The sequence below is a fragment of the Delphinapterus leucas genome, chromosome X, assembly GCF_059928025.1.
Source record: "Delphinapterus leucas isolate spDelLeu-1000000601 "Yukka" chromosome X, BTC_Dleu_Yukka2, whole genome shotgun sequence".
NCBI lineage: Eukaryota > Metazoa > Chordata > Mammalia > Artiodactyla > Monodontidae > Delphinapterus > Delphinapterus leucas.
In genome coordinates this window covers 110,683,665-110,693,090 of record NC_143150.1, presented here as the reverse complement: position 1 = coordinate 110,693,090, position 9,426 = coordinate 110,683,665, and the positions used below count along the sequence as shown (strand labels likewise).

The 9,426-nt window shown below is 40.4% G+C and overlaps 1 protein-coding gene across 1 annotated transcript; it reads left to right on the top strand.

The window, feature by feature from the left end:
* The first annotated feature begins 6,788 nt into the window (after window positions 1–6,788).
* LOC149744389 (melanoma-associated antigen B10-like) lies at window positions 6,789–8,954 on the top strand. Its single transcript, XM_089904658.1, has one exon. The coding sequence runs from the start codon at window positions 7,708–7,710 to the stop codon at window positions 8,752–8,754; it is 1,047 nt and encodes a 348-aa protein (XP_089760784.1). The 5' UTR covers window positions 6,789–7,707; the 3' UTR covers window positions 8,755–8,954.
* Window positions 8,955–9,426: the final 472 nt, after the last annotated feature.

Below are 9,426 nucleotides of genomic sequence, written 5' to 3'. Positions count from 1 at the left end.
AAAGGAAAAAAATTGGGTCATTTGTAGAGACATGGATGGACCTAGAGTCTATCATGCAGAGTGAAGTAAGTCAGAAAGAGAAAAACAAATATCGTATATTAATGCATACATGTGGAATCTAGAAAAATGGTACAGTTCAACCGGTCTGCAAGGCACAGATAGACACACAGATGTAGAGAACAAATGTATGGACACAAAGGGGGCAAAGCGGGGGTGGGATGAATGGGGAGATTGGGATAGACATATATACACCAATGTGTACAAAATACATACCTAATAAGAACGTGCTATATAAAAAAATAAAATAAAATAAAATTCAAAAAAAAAAGTAAAGGGATGGATAAAACTCTACCATGCTAATATGAGTGAAAAAAAACATCTGCCCTAGCTATATTTATTTCAAACAAAGCAGAATTCAGAACAAGAAAGTCAGGAATAAAGATGGGCATTACTTAATGATTAAGTGGCCAATTCTCAAAGAAATCATGGCAACCCTTAATGTCTATGCACCAAAAAATTCTGTTAAGATACACGAGGCAAACACTGATGAGACACATCTACTCTTATAGAAGGAGATGTCAACACATCTCTTTTCATAATTGACAAATCCACTAGGCAGAAAATCAGTAAGGTGCAGTTGAACTGAAAAGCAACGTCAATTAACTAGATCTAAATGACATTCATAGAATACTTGACAACAGCAGAAAGCACATTATTTTCAAGTCCACATGGAACATACACCAAGATAGATCACATTCTATGCCATAAAACACACATCATCAAATTTAAAAGAATATAAATGATACAAAGAATGATCTCATTCTGCGACGGAAATAAACTAGAAATTGATAACAAAAAAGTAGCAAGAAAATCAAGGGTATTTGGAGATTAAACAATATACTTCTAAATAACACATGGGCCAAAGAGTAAATCTAATGAGAAATTTTAAAATATGTTTAAGTAAATGGAAACAAAATTACAACTTATCAAAAGTTGTGTAATACAGCAAAACCAGTACTTAAAGGGACATGTATAGCATTGAATGTCTATACTAGAAAAATCTAAAATCAATAATTTAAGCTTCTACCTTAGTAAACTGGTGAAAGAAGAGAAAAAAAGCAGACGAAAAAGAAATAGTAAATCAAAACAGAAATCAATGACACTGAAGAAAGGGAAAAAATAGAGAAAAACAACAAAACCAGAAGCTATTTCTTTGAACATATCCAAAAGAAAAAACAAGAGAACATTCTAACCAGGGTACTCAAGGAAAATAAAAAGAGAGAAAACACCAATTAAATCGCTAATAGCAGAAATGAAAGAAGGGCCATCACTAGTGATTGCATGGACATAAAAAGGATAATAAATGAATATTATAAAGAACTGTATGCCTACAAATTTGAAAAGTTAAATCGACAAATTGCTTGAAGATACAATTTCCCAAAACTATACAAGGATAAATAGATAATCAGAATAGGTTTGTATCTATTAAAGAAATTTAATCTATAATTAATAAGCTTCCAATAAAGACAGCACCAGGCCCAGATGAATCCACTGATGAATTCTAACAAAAATTTAAGGAAGACATGAAAACAATTCTCTACAATCTCTTCCAGAAAACAGAAGCAGAGGGGACACTTCCTAATTCATTCTAGGAGGCCAGCATCACTCTAATGTCAAAACCAGAGAAATAAATTAAAAGAAAGGAGAATTGACCACCAATATCTCTCATGAACATAGATGCAGATTCCCCAACAAAATATAAGCAAAACAAATCTAACAATGTATAAAAGGAATTATACACCACAACTAAGTGGACTTTATTTCAGGTGTGCAACATTTGAAAATCAGTAATGATAACTCATCATATCACTGGGCTAAAGAAAACAATCACATGATCATATCAATAGGTGAAGAAAAAAATTTGATAAAATCCAGTACCCATTCATCATAAAATTTCCCAGCAAACTAGGAGTAGAGAGGCATTGGCTCAGCTTCATATACTGAATAGAACATCTAAAGAAAAAAAACAACAACAGGTAAAACATCCTACTTCATACTGAGAAGATAGATGCTCTCACACTAAGATCAGGAACGAGGCTAAGATATTCCCTCTCACCATGCCTATTCAACACTGGACTGGAAGTCCTAGCCAATGCAATAAGATAAGAGAAGGAAAAGCAAAAGATATACAGATTTGAAAGGAAAAAATAAAACTGTTTTTGCTCACAGATGACCTAATTGTCTATGTAGGAAATCTCAAATCATCAATCACAAAAAAACTCCTGGTATCAATAAGCAAAGGTTAATATTCAACAGTCAATTGTTTTCCAATAAACAAATGGAATTTGCAATTGAAAAACCTAATGCCATTTACATTACCACCAAAAAAAGATTGATTATAAGTAATTCTTAGAAAAATATGTATAAGATTTATAAGAGAAATACAAATGTCACTGAAAAAAATTAAAGAAGATCTAAATAAATAGAGAAACACTCCATGTTCATGGATAGGAGGATGCAAGATTGTTGAGATGTCAGTTACTCCCAACTTGATTTATATACTCAATAAAATTCTGCTCAAAACTCCAGCAAGTTGTTTTGTAGATAGCAACAGACAATCTAAAGTTTATATAAAAAATGAAAAGATCCATAATAACCAACTCAAATCAATACCGAAGAAGATCAAAGTCAGAGAACTGATATTACTGGATTTCAAAATGGACTTTAAACCTACAATAATCAAGACCACATACTATTAGCAAAAGAAGAGACAAACAGACCAAGGCACAGAATAGAAAACCTAGAAACAGACCCCTCATACAGTCAACTGATCTTTAACAAAGGAGCAAAGGCAATTCAATAGAGAAAGGAGTCTTTTAACTCACAGTGCTGGGACAACTAGACATCCACATACAACAAAAAAGAATGCTGATACAGACTTTACATGTTGCAAAATAATTAACTCAAAATGGATCACAGACCTAAATGGAAAACTCAAAATTAAAAAAAATCCAGGGACTCCCCTCAAGGTCCAGTGGTTAAGACTGCACTTCCACTGCAGGGGCCATGGGTTTGATCCCTGGTCAGGGAACTAAGATCCTGCCTGCCATGTGGAGTGGGGAAAAAAAAAAAAATAGAAGGTAATATAGGAGAGAGTCTTGGGTTTGGCAACGAGATTTTAGACACAACACCAAACGCACAATCCATGAAAGAGAAAAATGATAAGCTGAACTTCATTAAAATTAAAAACTTCTACTCTGTAAAAGGTAGTATTAAGAGAATGAAAAGACAAGCCGCAGACTGGGAAAAAATAATTGTAAGAGACATATCTGATAATAAACGTGAATCTAAAATATACAATGAACTCTTAAAAAACTCAACAATAAGAGAACAAAAAATTCAATTTAACAGTGGTTAAAAGAGCTGAACAGACGCCTCACCAAAAATATACACAGATGGCAAATAGCATACGAAAAGATGATCAACATCACATGTCTCCAGGGACTCTGGGATTAAAACGACAATGAGATACCTATTAATATGGCTAAAACAAAAACAAACACCTGACAATACCAAATGCTCGCAAGGGTGGGGACGAACAGGAACTCTCATTCAGTGCTAAAGGGAATGCAAAGTGATAGAGACACACTGGAAACTGTATAGAAGTTTCTTTTAAGCTAAACATAATCTTATCATATGATCTAGCAATTAAACGCCTAGGTATTTACTCAAAAGAGTCGAAAACTTATGTCCACCCAAAAGCCTTCAAACAAATGTTAATAGTACACTAATTCATAGCTGCCAGAAACTGAAATCAACCAAGATGACCTTCAGCAGATGAATGGGTAAACAAACTGTGGTAGTCCACATGATGGAATGCTATTCAGCCATGAAAAGAAATGACATTTCAAACCACAAACAGATATAGAGAAACTTAAATGTATATTGATTAGCAAAAGGAGCTAGTTTAAAAAGCCTACATATTGAGTTATTTGTAGTGAGGTGGATGGACCTAGAGTCTGTCATACAGAGTGAAGTACGTCAGAAAGAGAAAAACAAATACCTTATGCTAACACATACATCTGGAATCTGAGAAAAAAAATGGTCATGAAGAACCTAGGGGCAAGACGGGAGTAAAGATGCAGACCTACTAGAGAATGGACCTGAGGATATGGGGCGGGGGAAGGGTAAGCTGGGACAAAATGAGAGAGTGGCATGGACATATATACACTACCAAATGTAAAACAGAGAGCTAGTGGGAAGCAGCCGCATAGCACAGGGAGATCAGCTCGGTGCTTTGTGACCACCTAGAGGGGTGGGATAGGGAGGGTGGGAGGGAGGGAGACACAAGAGAGAAGAGATATGGGGATATATGTATAACTGATTCACTCTTTTATAAAGCAGAAACTAACACACCATTGTAAAGCAATTATACTCCAATAAAGATGTTAAAAAATAAATAAATAAATGAAAAGCCTACATACTGTAGCATTCCATCAATATTATATTCTGGAAAAGGAAAAATTTCAGAGAGAGTAAAAAGTTCAGAGTTGTCAGGGGCTCAAAGTGAGGTTTTGAGGGATGGACAGGTGGAGCACGGGAGATTTTTAGGGCAGTGAAACTCTTCTGCATGATGCTCTGTTGGTGAGTAGATGATGTCATGCCTCTGTCAACCACTATAGAACTGAAAAGCACAAAAAGTGAAATGTGTTATAAACAGTGGACAATAATCAATAATAATGTATCACTATTAGTTGATCAATTATAACAAATGAACTTGTATCCACTGAACCAATACAAGATGTTAATAATAGGAGAATCTAACTGGAAGAAGAGAATGGCTGTATGGGAACTCTTTGTACTCTCTGCTTAATTTTCTGTAGTCCTGAATCTGTTCTTTAAAAATGTCTATTAATTTAAAAACTGGAAAAAAAACCTGGACAAGAACACATAGCCAGTACAGAGCTATATACAGCAATAGCAAATAAATAAAAGTCATGAGTAATGAAAAGCAAAAGATAACAATGGTAATAATTTGATCCTCTAATTAAAAATCTAAGGGAATAGGCACAGAGAATAGTCAAATATACAAAGAACTTCAGAAACCTGGTGGAAAAAAAGATCACCACAGCAAAATCAAGAGACTGGCCTGAAACAATCAACAATTCCTTAGATCATGTTAATCGAAAATACACCAAAGACAAAAGCAACAATATAAAAAACATACTTAGAAGGAAACCATACAAAAATGTATATAATCTACATGGAGGCAACAAAAAGAGTTTCCTGATAGACTTTGGAAAAAGAAGTCTCAACCAGAATAGTATGTTATGTGTATTCTTGAGGCACAGATATTGTAAGAATATCGATTTTCCTTAATTCTTTTACAGATTTAGTACCTTATCCATAGCAGCTAATGACAATCAAACATGGGCTACTGTTTCCTGTACCCAAAATCAACCATGGAAAAATTATAGAAGGAATAAAGAAAAAACATTAACAAAAGCAAAAACACAAAACTAAATAATCCCTGAGGGACAATAAGTCTTCACTGAACAAGAACCTGAGTGTGGGCAGGTAGGGGGATGCCCTGAATTCGAGACAGGTCTGTAGCCTGCAAGAGAGGCTGATGACAGGGTTGACTGGAGGAAAGCCTTTAAACTTGAGCCCTGGATTCTTCCACTGTGCTCTGGGACCATGGGTCTCTACTGCTTCACTGAAGGAATCTGAGGCAGCATTTCAGAGCCCACGGGCCAGGATGGCACCAAAGGTTGGTGTTGTTTGAAACAGAATGAGTCCAGAGGCTGTGCAATAACCACATGAAACCTCTTTAGAGGATCAGGACTGACCTTTTAAAAAAATTAATATTATGATCAAATATAAGGAATGGAAAGAATGAATCACTTAACAAGGGTAGGTGTTCTTTCATGAAAAAATGCATATACACACACACTTGTTAGAGATATAAATATATTTCTTAGTATGAATGAGGGTCAAAAAATAAAAGTGACCACACTGGACTGAGCAATGTGAGATAATATAAAAGAGCTGGGTCTCACAAAATCCTGTAGCTTAGCCTCTTCTCCTCAGAAAGTAGATCTTTTAGAGTAGAAGGTTCCCCAAAGTCTAAGTATGGCTGGCGAACAAACGCTATGGGCCAGTGTGCCTTTTCTTTTACAGCCCACCATGTGTCCTGGGACCCCGCCTTATACTGCAACTTTCCCATCTGGTATATAGCCTGGGACTCATCCATTTTCTGCAAGGTTTGCAGGGAAACAGCTCAGAGCTTTCAGAGAGTTAGTATTTCCCAAGAAGTCTTTAAAGAAGCAGCCAAGAGGAGGACACCCTACTCCATGCCTCCACCTTGAGGAATGACGCGACAACCCACCCCAGAATAGAGGAACCCGCACAGAGCCCCGCCCCCGCTTTCGCTCCTGGGAAACCCAGGGCAGAGCTGTCACCATGAGGTACTGACTGACTTCCACCTCCAGGGTCTCAGGTCTCTGGAGGGGAGAGGAGACGCTGCGAGTGAAAGGAGGACGCTTAGTTAGAATTGCAGGAACGTGCCTCCCTAGAACAAAGGAGACATCATAGAACCCCTGCTACAATCCGACTCGTGCTAAAAGGCTAGCGGCAAAACTGTTAGGCCCAACGCACCGTCAGTTTTGCCTCGGGGTCTCAGGGAAAGTAGACGTTGATCTGAGGCTGGCGGTCTCAGATCAACAGAGGAAAACATCCCAGGCTTTATTTGGCGTCGAGAGGAGACTGAGCGAGGACTGAAGGCACGCTCAACCCGGCACACACACTTGCTGTCCCTGCGGTCCACCCTGGGAGGCCCCAGGCAGGGCTGTCAAACTCCGGCGGGGGCCGGGGATGGGGGGCGTTTTGGCCTGGTGGGGGTGGCAACATGAGCGACGACTGAAAACCCTAACAAAGGGGGTGGCAACATGAGCAATGACTGAATCTAAGTGTATGAATGATATTGCGGAAACGCAACGCTGGCTGACTGTGGATCTGAGGCTCCTAAGCAACACAAGCCGGGCTCTGGGAGAGGAGGCGGCGGGGCGGGGCAGGTCTGATTTTCTGTTTCGTGCAGCCAGCTGAAGGCTAAGTGCAGCTCTAGATGGCGTGAAGCATGCCTGCATCCGCGAGCAAAGGAACTAGCTCCTTGGGACTCATTGAAGTATAAAAGTTTATAATTTTACAGCAGTTGAAATACTGACATCAATATTAAACCCATCAACCCCTGCTCCTGTTGTCAGCTTTGGAAGGCCCCAGCAGGGGTGGCCCGCTAAGGCTCTCCCTCATTTCCTCCTGGGACGGGGGGTGGGGTTTAGGGAGGGAAGGCCATTGGTGGAAGGAGTTTAGCTTCAGAGCGGTAAAGGGGAGGATGGCCGGGCCCTGCCAACAGTTGACAGGATGATCCTAAATGTGAACTGAGAGGAGTATAGAGGGGACCTAGAACTGCCAGCCCAAGGCACACTGACTTCTCTGCAGGGGTCTCAGGGGACAGGCTGATCAGAAAAGGAGCCCTTTGGGTCCTAGTGCAGTGACCTCACAGAAAACTGCAGAGGTGGCCTTGGTTAAAGCCAGGGAGGAATCTCCCTGCTGAAAGTGCTCACAGCATCTCCTTGTCCCTCCCCCAGGTGCCCTCGTTGCCTGCCTTCCTGCCCACACTCCCGCCTGCTGGCCCTGACCTGTGTCATCATGCCTCGGGGCCGGAAGAGCAAGCGCCGTGCCCGTGAGAAACACAGTCAGGCCCGGAGTGAGGCTCAGCATCTCCAAGATGCTCAGGCCCCTGTAGCAGAGGAAGAAGAGTCTCTCTCCTCCCCCACCCCTCCTCTTGGTGGTACTCTCCAGAGCTCCCCTGCTTCTGGGTCAGGTAGAAGATCCCAGGGGTCTCAGAGAGCCCCATCCACTACCACTACTTCTGCAGGTGTTTCATGCACAAGATCTGATGAAGGTGCCAAGAGCCAAGATGAAGAAAAACCAAGCACCTCTCAGGCATCACTCAGCACTGATTTTTCCTGCAGAACCGTTGTAGACCAGAAGGCAATTCTGTTGGTGCAATTCCTGCTGTGCAAGTATAACATGAGAGAGCCCATTACAAAGGAGGGTATGCTGAAGCATGTCATCAAAAAGTACAAGGAGCAGTTCCATGAGATCCTCAGGAGAGCCTCTGAGCTGATGGTGCTGGCCTTTGGCATTGATGTGAAGGAAGTCGATCCCACCAGGCACTGCTACGCCCTTGTCAGCAAATTTCAGCGCACCAGTGATGACAGGATGAGGGGTGAGGAGATCATGCCCAAGACCGGCCTCCTTATGACAGTCCTCTGTGTGATCTTCATGAAGGGCAACTGCGCCACTGAGGAGGATATCTGGGAAGTACTCAATGTGATGGGGATACATGCTGGAAAGAAGCACTTCATCCATGGGGAGCCCAAGAAGCTCATCACCAAAGATTTGGTGCAGGAAGGGTACCTGGAGTACCGCCAGGTGGCCAACAGCGATCCTCCACGCTATGAGTTCCTGTGGGGCCCGAGAGCCCATGCTGAAACCAGCAAGATGAAAGTCCTTGAATTCTTGGCCAAGATTCATGATACGGTCCCCAGTGCCTTCCCACTCTTGTATCAAGAGGCTTTGAGAGATGAGGAAGAGAGAGCCCAAGCCAGATTTGCAGCTATGCTTCTCACTGGTGCCGTGGCCAGTGTGCGTTCCGGGGCCGACTTCCAGGGCAGCTTCTCCCACCTGTAGTGAAATCTGAAGCACCTTCCTGTAGTAGTGTAGGGGCTGAGGTGGTGTTGGAGGGATCACAGTGAATAGCATATTAGAATAACTTACAGATTTATGTTTTGTTGTTGAAGGTTTTCAAATGTTGCTTCTTCTTTAAAAAAGTTTAATTAGCTTCAGAATCTAAGTATATGAATGATATTGGTTACATACTTAATGCTGTTTATGAAGTTTAAGAGTAATAGTTTTGCCATTTTATTAAACAAATAGGGTAACCTTCCATCTTTTTTAGTGACCTGGAACAAGAAAAGATAGCATTGTAATAGGCATTTCCTTAGAAATGTGAAAGAAATTAGCAGTAAAATAGTTGGGATCAAAAAATAGAGAAAAATGTAAAAGATCATTTCTCGGTTTCCCTTATTCCTTGTATTTTGCTGTTCTGTAAAATAAAAGTTATACACCTGAACTTGCTTCGTTTATTCAATAATATAGGAGAAATAAAATCATATAAATTGTTCATTTTTTTTCCCCTCAAACATTAGTTGAGCATCTGCTCTTTGGAAGGCTCCATGGTAGTACGGGGGGTGGTAAGAAAAAGAAGACTGAGCCTTTTCCCATTGAATTAGAGTCTAGCAGCAGCTAACATATAAGGAAGATGGTGAGATGCCCTCTAAGACAAAAAAGACAAGCAAAAAA

Coding starts and splice junctions, on each gene's coding strand:
- LOC149744389 (XM_089904658.1), top strand. CDS start 7,708: ATGCCTCGGGGCCGGAAGAGCAAGCGCCGTGCCCGTGAGAAACACAGT.